This window comes from Athalia rosae, chromosome 2 (genome assembly GCF_917208135.1).
Source record: "Athalia rosae chromosome 2, iyAthRosa1.1, whole genome shotgun sequence".
NCBI lineage: Eukaryota > Metazoa > Arthropoda > Insecta > Hymenoptera > Athaliidae > Athalia > Athalia rosae.
The window spans coordinates 6,318,356-6,338,511 of NC_064027.1; the positions used below are offsets into that span (position 1 = coordinate 6,318,356).

The following is a 20,156-nucleotide window of genomic DNA, read 5'->3' on the forward strand; positions in this document are numbered from 1 at the left end:
TATAGTCAGCCGCCAGAATTGATCCGTCTTTAATTGGGCATCACCGTCCCAATTAACGCTCCGAAGCGACAATCGAGGAATCGATTAGAAATCAATGCGATTATAACGCTCGGCTGACTCGAGGTGTGAGGTGGGATCGTGCGCGATAGTTGGTCAAGAAAGTTTTTAACCATAACCGAGATCCTATCCCGTCTCGTATCTTTCGTTATTAAAATGAAACTAAATATACCGGAGATCTTTCTCTAATGATCTCACAATCCCTCGGAACTTGGGTCGGGATGTTGTACCTATACCAAAGTAGAGAGAATCCGACGAGATCAGTGGTTCTTGATTCCTCGCGACCGAGTTCACTTTGAAAAACCATCCGAAATTCGACCGATTTTCGTCGCTCCGAAATTCACCCCTAGCGATCTCGTTCGCCGGCTCTAATTTTCCCTCGTCGCAATTTGGCTCGAGTTGTAGGAGCGACGTCGGCGCGGTCAGCTAGCGCGTCAGCGGCGGGTTCGTGATACCCGCCGCCGACGAAGAATCGCTGCGTTCCCTCGATGGGAGTCTGGCGCAGGATGTTTCGAAATATTTTGACAACCGCTGAACCAAACGTCAGACGTGTTTTCTCGGAGCGCGGACGACGTGAATGAATCCCAGAAGGTCTCAGGGGCCCCCCCGATGATCGATGAGAGGTGAGATACCTCTGACCCACCGCAATATTCCCATTCCCATTTCAGATTCCCATTCCCATTCCCGTTCCCGTTCCCATTCCGACTCCGAAAGACCCGATCCCTGCGTATACCCCACCCAAACAACTACTCTGACCGATATAATTATTTCTTCATTTGCATATATGTATATCCAACGAAATGTACCTAAATTAGTTCGGAAACGAAGCTACGGCTGTCAAGAGATCTCGCGTTCCTCGCCGGGAAAAGGTGGCGGCGTTTCGACTTTTAATTTCTGACTCCGGGTCTTTGTTGAAAAAAAAGACACGGGAAAGAAACGCTACGAGTTTCAGACGCGGTAAAGACGATGATGCGGTCTCGGTCACACCTGTTGTTCTCTCGTTATACTTCTGATAATCGGTATCGCTTACCGTCGTCCTTGTCGTTATCGTCGTCCAGGTCTTCGGAATGGTTGTCCTCGTCGTCCTCGTCATCTTGAGATCGATGAGAGGCGCCAGCTTCGCTGCCCGAATGTTCACCGACGCTTCCACTGCCGGCTGTTTTGGATAAATTTAAAACCGGACTGTGTCCGTTCGACGATCCTGAAACAGAAAAATTCGTGGTTGGATTCGTGCGTTCCCGATTGTATATAGATAGATACCCCGTTAAATTGGGAAAATGAATAAACGGTAGGCGTACGGAGTTTCCCGGACTGCGTATTGGCTGTACAACGAAGTACACGCGTGCTTCGGTTTCGACTGACAACTTGATGGATTTTATTTGCCTGGTAGCCGCCCTATTTAGAGTGGAACAAGCCAACTATCCACTTTCCGAGTCCTGCCCTACGTACACGTATATACGCGTATTTGATATCCTAGCATTTTAATCCTGACGTGGATGGATTCTGTTTGGGCAGCGAATGAGCCACTCGACCGCGCATCGCCATCGCCGTAGACCGGGACTCTCTCGCTGTCCCTATACAACACGCACACGGACGAAGAGGAGGTTGCTTGTATCTTGGGGGTGCGCGCCACGGATTTCGCCACTAGACTAACGGATTCGTTTTCCAACACACAAACGCTCACCTCACGTATCCTGTCCTACGGCACACAACAATGCGGTTGTACATACGTATCTACGTGTAGCACGTGCAATAAAGCCCGTCAGCTCGGTCGGCCTGCCTCCCGTGAAATACTTTAATCGTAGCAGCTTTGCCCCGGAATGAATTTATCTTGGCGTTTCTGTACAACGTAGGAACTCTCTGTGTGTATGTAGAAGACGAAAACAAAAAAAGGAAAAAAGCGAAAAGAAAAGAAAAAAAGGATAAATAAATGAGAAAGAAAAAAAAGAAAAAAGCTGGGTGAGCAAGCTCAGGCTCGCGAGGAGATAAAGGATTTGTGGCCAGACAGATTAAAATATTAAAGGGAATTGGAAAAAAACACGTGGCGTGGTCATCCCCGTCTACGGACGAGGCCGGCGTATGAAACTCGATATCGAACTCTCTTAATCTCTGCAGTCTAAACGATCGGCGCGGTACGATTTGAAAAAATCTAAGAAGAAGAAAAAACGAAACGAAAGAAAAGAGGAGAGTAAAAAAGACAATGGTGACTCTGGACCCACCGGATTTACCGCAACCGCGGAGTGATTTTGTCCGAATGTATAGCTATGTTCGACCGAATTCGACCGGCCGACTGTTTTCTCGATGAGGGAATTTTTCACGGTTGAAAAATTACCCGGTCTTTATTTCCAGGATTTTGCGTACGTTGTCTGAGGTGAGGTGGTTGAAGATTTTTCATGATTCGTTAGACAGTTGAACGGTTTTTTTCTATTTATTTATTTTATTTTTTCCACGTATCCGGTATAGGTGGGGGATGTAATTGAAATCGTGGCTTTGATTTTCGATTAATTAATACGATAACGATCGAATGCATCGAATTATACTTTGCACGTTCACGTAATTATCAGCGTTAACAATCTTGACGGGTAGATAAAACGTGACGTAGCGTATTTTCGTACGGTTAACCTCGGACTGTGTGATATTCGAATGAAAAGAAAAGAAACAAATTCAGAACTTACCGTTGTGAGAACTCAGGTCACGGGGTTTATGGTCCAGTGCCAAAGCTCGATCCGCGTCTCCTCGTTCTTCTCTCAGTCTGCAACAAAGAGAAAGAAAAGCGAATGAACGAATGGGAATTGCAGAAATTGGGTATAAAAATTCGATAAATCGATCCGAATTGCGTGGATATAAATGACAAGATCTGCGGAAAAACTTCGAGAAAAGAGCCGAGGACAAAGGGCCTCACGGTTACGAGTAATAGGTAATATTTCCTGAAAACAGTCGAGCACCCAACGTTGTAAAAGACCGTTGAACTTGTCGGTGCTCTCCTCATTACTTGCGGCTCGCAGGCTTTCTGAATGTTTTACAGTTTTATGTTTTTTACGTCCATCTCATCTCACCGGCAACTTTTAATTTTGCTTTTATATTGTTTGCCTTTCGCTGGGAGGCATTTAGGCGTAATATTATAATGTGTATACCACCCCTCCCCCCCCCCATACCTATAAGATACATTCTGCACTCAACCTGCGCTCGCGCGCACGGTTATAATTTTTTTAGGTAGGATAAAAAACGAATAAAAAGAATAATAAGATAATAAGAGAAAAAAAAAACACGTTAAGATTTCCCGTTTTCTTGTCAGATTACAACCCGGTCTCCGTAAACGTTGGCGAAAAAATGTCGAACACCCCGAACGGAAGGCTTGCCTTGTGGTGTATTTTTTCTGTTTTTTTTTTTTACGAGAAAACAGGATAAGAACAATTTTATTCGTTCTCTCCTGCATGTGGCGGTAGAACTCTTGGGCCATTCAATTTTTAATTTTTCGCTTCTTTTTCTTCGTCTTCCAGAAATTATCCCCCAGGGTAGAGAGGCGAGCTACACTTCTTTCAGCGGTGTTTCGCACCTCGATTCGAACCGCGGTCCATTAAGTAGAAAGTTAATGTCATTACGCTATATAATATCGGGCGCATCTGGGAGCGGAGAAGCGCCCAGCACTTTAGCAACGCCCGCGCAGCGCGACTCTCGTTTCTCTCCCCTCGTTCTCTTTATATGGGGGTTTTCGGCGTAGCCGTCCGAAGGTTTGGCGGGTCGACGAGGCTGGCGCGGTTTTCGCGGAGGCATCTTTCCTCCTCCGACGTTACGCTTTAATTTTTTAATGAGAAAATGCTTTTAAAGAGCCCAAGAGAAATATTATCTAAGAGCGATAAGTTACACCTATAATACTTGTATAAATTTTTCCACACCCACCGCGGCGCGCTCTACCTCGCAAGCTCTTTGATATAGTCGAAGAATTACCGCGGGGGGGGTTCAACAATTCCTGTCCCTCGTATCTTTCTCTAATTTCCACACCCTACTACCACCTATAACCTACTCCTCACCCGCGCAGTTTTGCAACGTGGGAAAATTACCTGCAGCAATCGCTGCAGTGACGTCAGATATCATAACGACGCGATTTTGGGGAATAATTAAATTTTAATTGGAAACACGAGTTGATTAAGACGGCCGATGGTTCGCCCGTCCTCTTCTCCTTCTTCTTCTTCTCCCTTCTTCTTCCTCCCTCACTCTTCGCGTCTACACACAGCCCTCCGTTTCGCCTGTATCCCGAGCTCTGTACTTTCTCACCCCCTTTGCAGACCCGACTCCGTGTACCGTATGCAGTATTGTATGTACGTAACGACTATACGAGCGCGAGTCAAACTGAACTCGAGTCGACTGGAGTCGGTGCCAAGACATCGCGAGGTTGCAATAACCACGCCACCGACGAACGTCGCCGACGCCGACGGTTATTAAATTTGTAATTAGTTGAATATTACGTAGAAGCGTCGCGGTGGTACCCGACGGTAGCTATGCGGCCGTAGCAATGCCTCTACGGTGCACCACCTACATCGGAACTATACGCGGCGTTAATATGTTACAAGTTTCATTACGCACGGTGGCTGTGTTCGCCACCCCCCTCCCCCTCCCCCCCCCCCCCCCGCCCCGCGCTACACGCGAATAATTAGAGCCATCGAAATAATAAATGAGCGAAATTTCGAACGAGCGAAATCCGGACGAGATAAACCAGGGCGTATAGCGATCGGTGATCGGGGACGACCCTTGATTTACGGTTTTCGATGTGATGATCCCAGAATTTGAAAAGGGAAGAATCTAGAGAGACCCGTCGTATTGCGCGCGAACAATATGTATCGCGCACCTGCATGATCGTCGCGGTAAACGAACGTTGTACGGTCGACGCGTGTGTAATGTACGTCGGCATCGGCAACCTGGGAAATCAAACGCATCGTCGGCATAGCCGGCGATAATGATAACAATAGTTTTAATTCCAGAGGAACAAAGGCATCGGATCGAGGCACGCGCGGGGCTCAGGGAAGAGCGAAATATAGGATGATGGTAGGGGACGAGGTATGCGGTGATTGTCAGTCATCCGTTTTACCAATATAACTTTCGACGTTACACTCGACGGACTCACCTGCGCACGTTTCCTCTCTTGTGCGGGATTAATCGTCGCGCGATCGTCCCGATGACATTTCGCCAACTGGATTCCCGAATATCGACCGTTCCCTGCCCCGATCCGTCGATTTTTTCGCCGAAGCAATCCCAAAGACTTCTCTCAAAGGTTTAGGCGAATTTCGTCGAAGGTCGGGTCTCCGCGCGGATGGGAAAAATCAGGAGGATTCGGTTGCCCGCGGGAGGTCGCGGGTCCGATAGATATCGAAACGGGAACGTAGAGGCGATGCGGACGTGGCGATAAAACGATCGCCGTCGAGTTTGTATCAATCTGCGGCGCGTTGCGGGGGGGCGGGCGGGCGTAGAGGGTGAAAGTGGAATTAGGTAAAAGGGAAGAAGGGGGATATTCCTACCGCGCGGTATACGCGCAGCGCAAAACGAGCCGAGTGATAAATGACGCGAGGCACACGCTATTGAGATTAATTTCGTTTCTATCTACCGATGTTGTCTCGAATCTTTCATTCAATATCTCAGCAGCTTCGCGATACACAAACGATACCACGCGAACTTCGTGTTCCCCGTATAATACGGCTACGTATAGAGTTATAATGGAGGGCTTCTCGTACTCTCCATTCCTTACCGGGGAGATGACGCGGCAGCTAATATTTCTATCTTCGCTGTGTCAGACAGACAGACAGACGGATAGACCGGATCAGATCCAACGCAGAGAAACGTACGTGTACGTCTGACTTACGGTTCGTCCCCGCTATCTCTTCTCCGTCGTAGCCGATTAGGTTGACGGAGACGGAGACGTGTAAAAAACGCTCGATGAAAATTTTTTTCCGGATAGCTGTTATTTGGTCGTAAATAGAAATGCGAAGGATGAATTATACAATTATGTATAATGACCGGTGAGTGACGTGTGTGCGTGTGCGTGCGCGGGACGATCGAGGAGTTCGAGTAGGAGATCGCGAAGTGCATGGAAGTATAGACGGAACGTCGACGACTCCTCCGCGCTCCCTAAACAACCAAAGTAGCTAATTAGGTATCCCCCCTCTGGAAGCGAAGACCCCCCCGGGGAAGCCCCCGGATCCCCCGCCGACAGGAAATGAGACGGGCGCAGAGTATTCTATCCGCTTCATACATAAACGCTATGCTCCGGGTACACACGTAGTATATACACACGGTGCACCAGTTGTAGGATTAAACGAGATTCTGGGACAGAGATAAGCGAAGTTTACGTTCGAGGAGGACAGTGGTTTAATTAGATGACAGAGATTTCCCTTCTAATGCTGATTGAACAAAATTGTTCCGGAAGTTTTCCCAACACAATGCCCTATCGCCCGGTGTCGTCGATCTTCGCTGCCCATCTATTTTCGAAGACAATGCCGTTACACGCTTCGCTCGTTCGCCCGAACGACTCCTCGAAGGCCTCGCGAGCGTACCGTTCCGGAGCTCGGGGTATATCGTCCGATTGAAAATGATCGAAACTTGGATTTCTCCAAATCCCATTTCGAAACGCTGATTTAGCCGAGTGGCGGGTGAATCATGGCTCGAAAAATTGATCGTTAACGCCGAGAAAGCGTCACCCGTAAACCGATATTTTAATAGAGAGACGACGACGACGTTTCTCCTCCTCCTGACTAATGCGATAACTCGAGTAGCCCAGCGCTCCAATTCGGCATACCGCGAGCGGGATAATACTAATAATACGCGGATGTCGTCGACGGGGGGTGGAGGTTAGAAACACGCGAAACGCGAGCTTCTTTTACCCCTGATTGCGTCCTCTGGGAATTCCGTCTACCGGGTGCGCAAGAATTCTTCGAGTCGAAATAAAATAATCCAAACGGCGAAGGTGACGGTCGAATTTTCAATGACCGTTGAAAAATATTCTCCTCGGAGGTTATCCTCCTAAGGGATGAAGGGTGGAAATTCGGGGTTGTATGGGGTTCTCTTTTTCCGCGCGTTTACAGCGATCCCCATTCAGTCCCGCCGCGGGAGTAGAAAGCATTTTTCAATTTCACAAAAATTTTACGATAAAAATCTCCCCACGCGCCGAAAGCACGGGAGAGCAGCCGCGGTATCGGGGGTATCGGGTATTTGCCCGCGCGTTCAACTCCGAAAGAAACATTTGTACATAAATTTGGAAATTATTACCCTTCGGTCGAGGGGGCAGAGAGAGAGGGAAGCATATGCGGGGCTGTCACCGCCCCCTTATTCCCCGATAGAACACCCTCTAAAGAAGAGATAACAACCGGACCACCCCAACGTGAGTTTTGGGAGAAACGCGTCCCGCGAGGATAAATCAGCATCAGCTAATAATAAAAATCACTTTCCAGCATTGTGGCGGTTCGCCGGATGATTCGATTATGGGGTTATCGACAGTCGTTACGGGAGCTTATCGCGGTCGACGATGGAAGTCCTGGATTCGGGATCTGAGGGGAATCGAGGGAATCCCGATCGGCTCTCTGAACCCCCGACCCCCCCCAAGCTCCGTTCCATTCCCCAGCGGGTTTTTATTCCGCTGCTCTTTCCCGCCTCGCGACTTCCACGATGAAAAAAATATCGAACCGAAGTAAAAAAAAAACGAAACAATGGAATAGAACGCCGAGAATCTCCTGAATGGAAAGTTTTCCATCTCCTTTGTCGATTTCCACCAGTTACTCTGCGCGACTTGAGTTAATTATAATCCTGTATTCGAAGGAAGACAAAAAAAAACAAAAAAAAAACCGAACACTTCCAAAGAGAAGTGAGTTTTTTTCTTATCGATGCAACGATATTCCGTTATATCGATTAGCAGGCCTTAGGCATGTAGGGGGAGGTTTGAATTTTCGTTCGGAGTTCCGCGAGTCTGCATAAATAATTCCATTTCGTTTTACCCCTTTGGAAGGTATTTACGCATGTGTACCTACGTTACACGCGCGTGGGCGGGCGCCGTTTACCCCGGGGGCCCCGATCCGTTCGTTCTCTGGCTCACCGGCGATATAAGTCTCTTCGGGGTTCGATCCGCATCCGTCTCCATCCTTTCGCTCTCCTTCCGTCTCGCTCTCTCGCCCCCTTCGCCCCGGCTCGCAACTGACGATTCTCTCTCTCCCTTTCTCTCACTTCTTTTTTCTTTGATTTTTTTTTATCGTTCGCCGGTTTTACCAGACACGCGGGACTCGGACGAACGCTCCCCCCGCGTGTAGCCGGTATTAAAGAAAAATATGAACTCACCTCGCACCGAGGGCGTGCGGGCGTTGGAAAAGGTTTCGTTGTACGAGGTAGGTAGGTAGGTACGCACAATGTGCGAGGTTCGACATCCTCCAGCTTCGAATTTATTATCGCGGATTTGTAAATTCTCGGGGAAAAATTCGAAGGGGTAGAGGAGGATCCATCCGCGCGGTGTCCCCGAGTGTCACCGTGACGTACACAAAGGGTATAAACGTTATATACGCGGCGAGTTATCGAGGAGGAGAAGCGCTAGCCGTGTACGATAAAAAGAGAGCGTGCGAGACTGCCGAAAAGTAGCGGTGCAGGGTGGGTGGTAGGCATTCAATTTTGACTATTCAATTTTCCAGAAAAATAGCACTTTGCGAACCCTCGGATTCGCGTGCGTGTGCCGCGGAGCAGCTAACCGGAGCCCGCCAACCATTCGAACCCATCCGAAGTCATCCGAACCCATCGAAATATTATCAGAAAACTCGTACGCTGATCGGATGGGGTGGCCCCGAGCCGATCTGCCCAAAAAAAAAAGAATAAGCTCGATCAGTCAGAGGGTGGCAGTTACCGTTTCGGTTATGGCTTTCGGAAGCCTCGTCGACTCCTATTCTTGCGCAAAACTGATAAGAAACAAGTCCACCGCGACGTGAATCGCGACGAAGCGATCGCGCGCGCGAAATATTCCCCTGTATTACAGCGACTTCGCCCGAATTGTACCGCCAAAAATTTCGTCGACGGAGAGTCGATAATATTTTCGTCTCGAACCCGAGGTCCGCAACGTCCAGGTGATTTTGACGGCGGACGGATCCGCCGTATGATATACGCGCGCAATATACGGGGAACCTTCGGTTAATTTCTAACCCTTCGTTCTCGCCTGGCGATGTGCGAGAGGCAGTCAGCCCCGTACGCCGGCGGGGTTGCTGCCAGTATATTAAGCGACACTCAGAATTACAAATAACAAATTGCAATTTGATTCCCCGCTCGTCCGAGACGCGCGAGACCCGAGCCGAGGGCGTAATTTATCATTAGAGTCGACAATTTAGTGACAGCCTTCGTTCCTCTATGTGCGTACCACCGTGCCATTCCATGCCATTTCAGGCATCGAGTTCACTTTCCAGAGTTCCGACTCCGAATTATATATACTCGCTTCACCCTCGGCCCTCGCTACCCCCCCCTCCCCCTCACCCGGACGACTAACGCCCTCGGGGCTCCGCTGATTTCTCTCTTCCGCAGATTCGCCTGCTGCACGACGCTTAAACGCGGTAATATACCCGACCGCCTGTACACGCCTAGGCGACGCGGAAAATTCGATGTATTCTTCGATTCCAGATGAAAATATTCATCCCGAAATCGCGAAGAAATCGTTCGACCACCAGAGTCGATATAGCGAATCATCTGTTGTTGTTGTTTGTTTGTTTGTTTTTTTTTTTTTTTTGTACTTTTGACCGTACAGTTTTCCCGATGATATCGGAGAAGGAGAGAGAGGGAAATGTGAATTGGACAGCTTTGAATTTCATCCGAATTCGATATGTGTGACTGCAGCAAAGGGAGAAAAGGTAGGGGGGGGGGGTTGATCGCTCGGATCTTTGCGGATCACGCGGTGCTCATCGGCAGTCCCGAACAAACACGCGAGGGGCGAGTCGAGGATTGCAGGGAGGGGGGGTAGTTAGGGGGGTAGTTGGGGGGGGTCGGGGTGGGGTAAAGGAGAGTAAAGGAAAGGCACATAGCTGAGCCGTATCGATCGGTGACTTTAAAATTCAAAGAGGCCGACAATAGCTTTTCTGGTCCCCCTGCAGCTCCTCTTCTCTTTCTCCTTCATCGCCCGCCCGCCCGCCTCCTCCTCCTGCTCCGACTCCTCGCTTATATCCCGTGGTACAATATCATATTCCGTTCCTTTCGTTTCATTGTCTGGCAAAGCCTACACTAATAATAAAAGATTGCTGCCGCTGCTCTGGCGAAGCTATACGGGCGAACGACGGGGTTGGAAATGGGAAAATGGACGGGGAATTGGGGATGGAAAATCGGTACGATATACACCATCACCTTTCCAACTTTGGCACTACGTCATTCGTGAAACTCTACTTACTTAATACCGCACGAGAAGTTTCAAATTTCTCACAAAGATTTAATATATTCCCGGCGTAGCGCCACTTATTATTCGATTATATTACTCCCGCTCCGCGCGTCATCGTCGACGAATGAGCATCGGAAATATCCAACCGAATCCACCAACAATCCAACCACCGAGCTTCGCGTCGATCGAAATATCAAAATTTTAGCCTCGAGTAGCTCGTACGTGAAATGAGAAAGAACGAACAATCTTTGCTCGCGATTATCAACGAAAATGACCAACGAAATTCGGGGTAGGACGACGACGATAATAATTCGCGAGAAGAAACGTATAGCCGCTTATTGTAGACGTGATACGAGATATTGTTGACGATATAAAAGAAGACGAGCGAGGAGGGAAGCGCTATGCGTGATGATGCACGCTCGGTAATTCAAGGATATGGAATTTTATAGGGTCCCCCTTTCATTCGGATGATCCCACTGGTGCACGGGCCGCCGGAAGAATTATTGACTTTATATTCGCTGTATTACGAACTGAGATCGAAATAATAAAAAGATTTTATCCCCGCCAATCAGTGGCCGTCGCGCAGCCAACTTGCGGGACACGTAAGTCTGGGGGGGGGAAAGAGGGTGCAGGTGTTCGAATAACGAAGGGAAAAACTTGGCGATCTCGCGTCTCACGGAGTTGAGAATAAAATCGCATTGATGAGAAAAGGATAAAATAGTAAAATAGAAAAAGAACAATGAAAAATAAAAAGAGACGAAACACATGGGGAGAAATCGGTTGTTTACAGGGCGCGTTGATTGACGGGTAATATGTGTAGGTATAATACCTTCGGTCCTCCATCGGCGGCGCATTGCGCGAATTCCAGCCCAATCTATAAACTAATATGCGACTACCACCGTCGGGAACGTTGGTAAAACGAGAGATGCGCGAGATACACATGTTTTATAAATACGCCAACCAGACCACCGCACATACCTTTCGGCCAATAATAAATGATTAATTTTTTCACCGCGTTTAAAAAATTAAATTAATTTTCACCACCCGTTTTTTAATTTTCTGATGGAACTTGTCGTATTTATTGGTCGAATGTTTTCACTCCCACGCCGTACGCCCGATACAACACGGTATGTAGTAGTTACATGCGTACGTACGGTACACCGATACAGAGGTGCTCAGATTATACACAGGCGTTTACATGGGGACTGACTTTTTAATTTTAATTTTTTTTTTCTCCGACCGAGATACGTGACGCAGGAATTTGCACCGTGCTTTTTTACGTCGCCGACGTCGAAGCGTCCAGAAACGAGAAATCATTCAATTTTCATTCGAACTTTTCGTCGACAAGAAACTCTCATTTCATTTTGGAAATTTTCAAATATCTTCAACGTTGCCGAAAGAATAGAGCGAGGTCCATGCGATTTCCTAAATTTTTTGTGACGTTGAAGGGTCGATCATTGATTCGAGGAGTGAAGTTGAGCACCGTTTTTGAATATTGCAAAAGCTGAGCAATGTCCTCGTTTTGTGGTTGCTGACGAATTACACCTGAGTCAAAACGTTTTGTTCGGATGCAGTATGTGGGGAGGGGGGAGGGGGGCGGGGGGAGGAAGGGGGATGAAATATTCAGCGACGAAGGTTGTGTAGAGGACGCGTACACACATACGTGCACAGTCTCCGTTTTTCGAATTGCCTTTGTCGGCGACCGGCCGACTAACCACCCCGTCGTCTCGTCGTCCTCTGTACGTATTCGCTCGCCACGCGCACCCCTAAAATCTCCCCACTTTCGCCCCCTCCATTTCGATCGCTGATACGGCGGGTGATGTGGAGATGATTTTATTATTAGCCAAGGTATAACGGAATAGAAGGGCTGAAAAAATTGGAAAGTAGATACAGCCGAGATTTTCTTGAAGGCGAGGCCATCTTGAATCGAATGAAAGCAAACCCGATTCGAGTGTAATACGCCGCGCGGTTGAATTGAACGAATTACCCGGAGAAATCCTTCCTGAATGGGGTTAGATGGATTATGCGGCAAGTTCCGGTTGAAAAACAGCCTGACAGGTGAATAGCGATTGAAACATTAAGGAGTTCTTTCGCCCCGCTTTCGCCCTTGAAAGAAGTACATTAACACGTTGAGTAGAAGACAGTATTCGACAGACGGGAAAAGCTCCGGGTGCCTTGCGGGAAAAGTAGCGCGGCGCTCCATCATTCTTCGTTTGAAAAAAAAAAATACATATATATATATACGGGGGTTGGAAAGCGGGCGAGGAATCACGCGGTTATGAAATAAGAAAAATAAGCGCGAGCTCTCATATCGATTAGCAACAAGTTTTCCATTCCGCGGCTCAAAATACCGGTAAGGGACGACGATGCGATTTGAGAAATAAGCCGAGAGAGAAGGACGGAGCGAATAGAAAAGAGAAAAAAAAATGAACAGAATGTTGCACCCTCAAGAAACACAGCTTATCTTTATTTAGTGTAACCACACGTCCTCGCGAGGGAGTACCTTAAAAAGTTCGTCTAATAAAACCCGCTCCCATTTGTCAAAGGTTCTTCGTCGCTTCGCCTTTTTCTTGCTCTCTCCCCGGCTCGCTCCGCGCGCCTCTTTCTCTTTCCGCGGTATCGCGCCCTCCGCGTACCCCTGTTTAAAATCGTCTCTCTCCCTCTCTCTCTGTTTTATCTCGAGGATTCCTTTACACGGTTCTATAAGATTCTTTTCTCCCCCTTCCCGCTGCTCCACATCCGAGGCGAATGTCCCACGCGTGCGGTTGCACGTTACGAAATATGTAAAACACATCTAGAAAACGACCAAGACGCCGCTGACATCTAAAATAATAAAAGTTGCCGTCGTCATTTGTCAACGCTTCTTCAAGATGCGACTCTCTACCTCGTCGTAATTTTGTGATCGCAGCTGTGCCTTATACTAGATACTCTTTCATACCTCTTAGCTCGGTACTTCCCTCCCGCCACTTTTTCATACACCTCTCTCTCTCTCTCTCTCTCTCTCTTTATCTATCCTCCTCTCGGATATTCTCCCCCTAATTTCTCCGACAGTTATTCCGTCCTTTCCTCATAATTTTATTCGAAAGCTGTTGCTTCTCCCGCACACGTACGCACGCACGCACACACACGCGCGCGAGGAACCCACGTCGCTACGGAATCTTCAATTCACGTCTATCCCACGAAGTACAGGAGCTTCGCAGCCGGCAGTTTTTATTAGCCGTGAGGAAGACGGTTTTTTGAAAAAATAAATACTCTACAACGTATGTAGTATAAAAGTTTTGTCAAACAACAAACTGGTAGTATAGTCTTTATAACGGTGAAGATAAACTAACACCAGCAGCGTTTGAGAATTTTATCAATCGTCATCCAAACTGTAACCCGTATACGATTACTGTTGATATATCCGATATCATTTATATACGTATATTCACGTGTGTAATCCCACGTTTCGCTTCGGGCGAATGCCATTATTTCTAGGAATAGTCCGTGTAATAAAATATAATAATTATGTTATGACACGGTAAGAGTCTTGAGCAAATAAGCTGTTCGATAAAAGTGTGTCTCGGCATCAGAAATACATCTGGAAGTAGGAACCATCAGTCAGGCGCCATCTGTACCGTTCGTTTAGGGGTCCCGCGTGTTTCGCGTCTCCTCTTCTTATTCCTCTTTCCAACTACATAAAGTTCCTTGCCTCGTTTCATCCGCGATGAGACTTAAAAACGATTTGTCATCACCAACGTAAATTTACTCTCTTTCTACGGAGTCGTTGTCAAACACCCCTCCCTCTCTCCACGCGCTCTTCCAGTAGCTACCGCTGCCGCTGCCGCTGCCGCTGCACGCCCTAATATTTTAACATTTTATTGGTAGGGATAGCGAACCCCGCCTCACCCCGCGCTCGCTGCCATTATACGCGATGGCACTCACAAACTTCTGGAAGTTATTCGAGCTCGAAATACATCGAAGATTAACCGACGAGCTTTGGTATACAGAGGAAACTGCGTTTCTCCAAATCGTTCTACGTACGTTTTACAACCGAGTGTGGAAGGATCCGACTTTTTTTCGCTAAAATTTTCGCGTTGCCTAAAAATCGCAAAATTACGATTCACTCGCCGATTCTTCTCACAAATTTTTTGACGCCGTACTACGAGGTCTGAAGATGTCTGAGGATTATAAAATTTTCTGCAGGCTCTTGAAAAAAGCAGCTAATTAGCCGATACGAGAGATGCGAACGAGGTAAATGAAAAGAAAAAAAAAAAAGAAGAAGAAGAAAAATTAATTTCACAATTTTTACGCGAAAGGGAATTTTCGAGTCCCTTAAGTGATCTCTGTGAATAATCTCATGGCACGGAACTAGAAACGGAAGAAAAAAATTGAGCGTGAAATCTTGCCGGTTCGATTCACCGTACACTAGAAAATTGAAAAATATGTTTTGAAAATGTCTATGAATTTCTCGAAATCTCAACATTTGAAAAAAATTTTCTTTCCGGACCGATTCTTTCGTCTGGGGTGAAAAATCACCCCCGCGTGTCCGCTAAGGGTTAATTGGATGAGGTGCATCATGACCGCGGCGCGGTTCAGAGTCCAGTCGCGCAATGTTACAGGTTGGGTTCCTTCGAACAAATATTTACGAGATTTTTATTGGCGGACCCCGGTGTTGTTCGGTGGTCGTATTTAAAATTTAATATTTCTCCCCCTCCCCGAGGAGGATCCACCGGCTCCAAGTGGTGGACGGGGGAAAAAAGTGGAGAGAGAGAGAGGGAGAGAGAGCGGGTCAGAATATCTGCAGCGGCATTAGGTATAGTACGTCGCCGCGGTGCAGGGAAGGGTTAGATTTTATATTTTAACTACCCGTTCCAGTAAGCTCGTTTCGAGCCATTTCATAAATGTCGTCTGGCACATTTGTTTTACTATATTATTGACGCACGGGGAATCCTGATGTGCGGCAGTTCCGTACGAATATTATTTTATTATCGTCTATATCGGCGCGGTTGGCGTTTAAAACCGAAACACCGCCGCCTTTGAAAATTCACCCGGCACGTATCCTCGCGTTTTATATTTTTTTTTTTCAAAATATATTCGCCAAACAGCGGCTACCGTCTGGAGAGACCCGCAGAAATTCTGATTAACATTTTACATTTTTACACCGAAAATAATTGAATAATAAGTAAAGAAAAAAACAAAAAAAAAACAAAAAAAAAAGAAGATGGTTATACCGTGCAGCCTTAACGAAACGGTCGTTCTTCGCACCTGCAGCTATACGTAATATTGTTAATACCCTCTCGCACCGGAGAGGGGCAGAAAATACTTTGAATATTTTTATTCGACGATTATTATTATATATTATACGCGGAGATGCGCGGAGCACCGACGCTACGTCAATCCTTCAAATCGGTCCAGATAATTATCGGCCTCGAGCACCAACGACGGTGTAAGCTCGCGGTCGTATAGATTCAATGTTTTTCACTTGCGATCGATAAGAGAACGCGAACCGATAAACGTCTCGGCGGACACGGTGTTTATAAGTTCGTTCGTTGCAGTAGCACGTCGAGATTTTGCTCCTCCGCGCTGCTCCTCTCGTTGTGTAAGTTGCGTTGTAAGGCCGAGGCATAGGTATAACGAGTATTGTACGTTTAATATTTTATCGCACGGGTTTCCTCCGCTGTACAACTCACGGGTCGGTTCTTTCTGCTGTAAATAATACAAGTAACGACCCCCGGACCCGCGCGGATGCTCGGTACGTATGTACGTGTAACACGACTATCATGTCTGCCGCGTAAGCTGCAGCGGCTCGACTGCGAGTCTATACGGGGGAAAATTAGACTCTCCTTAAGCCGATCCGCGGATAGCCTCGGGAAATTCAAAATTAATTTCGGTAGCGCGGGTGTGGGCGGCACGCGATTTTCGAGTGAATATTTCACATTGGAAGTAGTCGGGTCCGCGGAGTTGTACGTTTTCAGCTGAGACGTGTCGGGCGATTCGCGATCTCGATTGACGTATAGCGTTCGAATAGGTGGAAAATAATCGGAGCATCGGAGATTTTTATTCGACGAAATATACGTGTATAGAAGCGGCGTAACACGAATCGCGTTGTACGTGTATAGTTAATATCTCGTTGAATTTGCGTCCACGAGAGTTTAAGGCCACTTTTCATTAGGATCGCAATGTATGGGGGCTATGTAAATTGAAGAGGCTACACAGTTTTACATATTTCAACAAAATCTGGCATCGCGGATGTCGAGGTAGGCGGTTGGTCGGTTGTACCGGTCGATGGGGCGCTGAGAGGCGAACACCGGGGGGAGGGGGGGTGGGGTGGGGGTGGGGGTTGAAACGCGCTTGAAAAGTGCAACGAAAGCGCTTTGTCGAGCATTTTATGAAACGCTTTAGAATTGTAGATTCTCCACCGTCGCTCCGTATCATATATCCCGTTGAATCTACGTGTATAACGCTGCGATTTATAGTCCCGGGTGTCAAACACACCGACGCGTTAACCTTATATAGTTTATTCCCGCGACTCGTCCGACTTAGCACCGGATGCGTCCGTACCGCAGGGGACCCTCTATAAATATACAACCTCGATCGCCAATAGTAACCGTATCAATCCTGCAGCCGTATACCTATACGCGCGCGTACTCGAACGAAAAATTCCTCGCAAAAAACCGAGCGAATAGACGATTCGGTTTCACGACGGTCACTCGAACAGCCGAGGAAGGTCGAAAACTTTTCTTCTCTTTTTTAAATTTCTCGACGATGTTTCATTTTCTTTTCTTTTTTTTTTTCTTTTCTTTCTTTCTCTCCTCTTTTCTTCTCACGGTCGCACGAAAGGCCTAATGGCTACGCGCGGGGGTGTCAGAAACATTTTAGAACTATGATCGATCTGTATAAATTTTCCGAAATAAATTCACTTGCGGAGAATAATGTATATAAAAAAGAGAGCTGCTGTAGGTTATATATACATATATAAACGGGGAGGAAGTGGAAGCCGAGTTGCTATTGGATTTCAATTGGAAAACGATTATTCTTCCGGAGTGACCGAAAACAGACCGCTCTCGATCGACCGTTCGTTTCCGTCCCGCGCTATTTGAGGGTCGTTTGTCACCCAGAAGTTACAACTCGGCTCCTTCTTCAACTTTTTTTTCTCTTTCAAAGGCGGGGTTGGCCCGAGGCGCGGATGTCACCGTCAGCCATGAAGACGTTCACCACCCACCGATCATCCTCGTACCATATTTAAACTTTTTCCAAACATTGTTATTATATTATTGCATATTTTATTATAATTATTCCATTCGTTGATCCCGCATACGCATTCAACGGGTTGACGTATACCCGTAACGCGGATTTTTACGACGCGTTGAATCGCGGAAGCAAAAGTAAAAAAAAAAAAAAAACTACCGAAACGGAGTAAAATAAAAGTCAGCTAAATGTCTGCGGCCATAGCAATTAATAAGGCTGAAATCGCAAAGCAAACTAACTAACCCCGGTGTATTTGACCTGTATGCATACCGTAGCGGGGCATACGCGGCGTGGAAAGAGAAAGGGAGACGGACGGTACTCATAGATTCGCGTAACGCTCGGACAACGCGCGATATGGAAAGACCCTTAGGGGGTGGAGGCTGCGCGTATTTGCGAAGGGGTCGCTGATAACGCCGGGAGTTCGTCGAGCGTCGACGGTTTGCGACGCGGCGGGGGTTGGTAGGGGGGGGGGGGGGGGGGGGGGGGCACCGCGTGTTTGTATTATCGCAAAGCACACGACGGGTCAGTCCGGTTCAGGGCCCAGTTAACGTCCCACTAGCGAATACCGGTACTGTATGGGTGGTACGGGAGCACCGGTTCGGAATACGGTAACACGTATATACGAAACGCACACGCGCCCACACATCGGACATTGCAAATATTAGTTCATTACCAAAAGTGCCACGGTCAACCCGAGCCGCAAATATCCTCCGTAATTCACATACGCTGCACCGAACCCGGTCCTCACTACGAATATCCTGAAAAACTTGATGAATTATTATTCGCGGTGTCGTTTTTCCACCGATTCCCATTTTTCCCCGCGATGAAAGAGATACGGATAACGAATGGCGAGATTGGAAAAATTGATCGAAAATCATCCGATTCACTGCTATGGATTTCCACTTGTTTCTCATCTCCAATTAATTTCCGTTGGAGAAAAACTCGCGCTGAAAGGGAGCGAGGAGGGAGGGAAGAAAGGAAGAGGAAGGAAGGACGGAAGTGAGGAAGGAAGCTGCACCGTGCGTATAGAAGTCGGATCTGCGTTAAGAATTGCGATCGCATGTCGCGAGGGCATAAATAAGGCCCGGGGGTAGCGACAACCGAGATCCCTCGGTAATATACTGGCGTGTGTATATATACCGTGCAGTGTATATCTGCCTTATACCGTTGAAGGGGACCATTTAATAACAATATATCTTAGCCACCACAATGCTACCTACGTACGCCCGTACTGCCACCGGCGTAGCAACCAACGTTTTCCTCTATAGAAACAACGCGATACACGGGGAAGCGTTTACTCTACGAAATACGTACGTACGTAACGTACGTACGTTAAAGCTGTAGAGGAGAATTCGCGCCCCGCCGGAACTACAACGAATCTTCTCCACGTTAAATAGCACAACCTCCGAACGAACGAACGAACGAACGAACGGAGGAACGAACGAACGGACGGTCGACGTTACGCGACGCGCGAGAGGAACGGGCCATTGTGTTCCGTTAGTCGACGCCCGGTATTTGTTCCACGTTGATTTAGGGCAGACGGTATAAGGTTGTAATTAAATTCTATGCCTATAACGCCTTGCGACTAACCCGCACACCTACGTACGCCTCTATTATAAGAATTTATTTGTCGCTAATTGCAATTAACAATTCTCAAAGACGCGGTAGAAAAGCGTCGCATTCTCGGATGGGATTCGTCCGCTTGTAGCGAAGAATCTCGAACCGTGTGAGTTGCGGAAAAATTTCAAAATAATTTCCATGATTCACGCGAAAACTACGTCCGATTATTTTAGGGATGCGCGAAGAAGATTTTCCGGGCCAAAAAGACGGCTGTTGTTAGTTGGCGGGCGGTTCGGTTGTTATTTCGTCGAAGAACCGGGGTACGGTTGACGGGACGCGGAGTTGACGGTGTACGCAGAAGACGAGGTGACAAAATGGTGATTAATTAAAAACATAATTAGTTTCCCGTAGGCGTGATGGGTTCGGGTATGCATACAGTGTATACGCGCGGTATAAGGCTTCGACGGAATGATCACCCCGAGGCAAACAAGCTCCTCCCACACGTCGCTAATGTACCGTGAAATTGTCATTTGACAGTCATTTTTTGTCTCATTAGACGTTTTTCTGGTATTTTCGCTATTTTAGGTTCTAGCGTATTATCATTATCGCGTATACGCCGAACCGGAGAATATGGTGCGACACAAACTTTGAACGTGACGCTTGTGGTACGTGTCTACCGGGGGTTTGTCGGCGCGATTATTGGCAGGAAGTCAAGGCGGCTCTTGCGCGTTCTAATAACCGCGATCGCTAACGAGATTCCGCAGCCAGCTTCTATCGGGAGGTCTGCGCGATACGAATCTTTTTTTAAATCGAAGAGAAGAAAACGAAGAGCAAAAATGAAGATCGAACGAAAACGTGCGCGATAGGATAATTTTTTCACCTGTACAATTTACCAAAAGTTCATCCCACACGCGGAATACGGATCTGCATATTC

At 47.4% G+C, this 20,156-nt stretch overlaps 1 protein-coding gene across 5 annotated transcripts in view; it reads right to left on the reverse strand.

Moving 5' to 3' along the window:
• LOC105684547 (dachshund homolog 2) overlaps positions 1 to 20,156 on the reverse strand; it is a 182,984-nt gene that overhangs the window by 56,294 nt on the left and 106,534 nt on the right. For all 5 annotated transcript variants that reach the window (XM_048651403.1, XM_048651402.1, XM_048651401.1 and 2 more), the window contains 2 exons: positions 2,733 to 2,809; positions 1,088 to 1,258 (listed from right to left, as the gene is read on the reverse strand). In XM_048651403.1, coding sequence (XP_048507360.1) covers positions 1,088 to 1,258; positions 2,733 to 2,809 — 248 coding nt within the window. The remainder of the gene's footprint in view (positions 1 to 1,087; positions 1,259 to 2,732; positions 2,810 to 20,156) is intronic.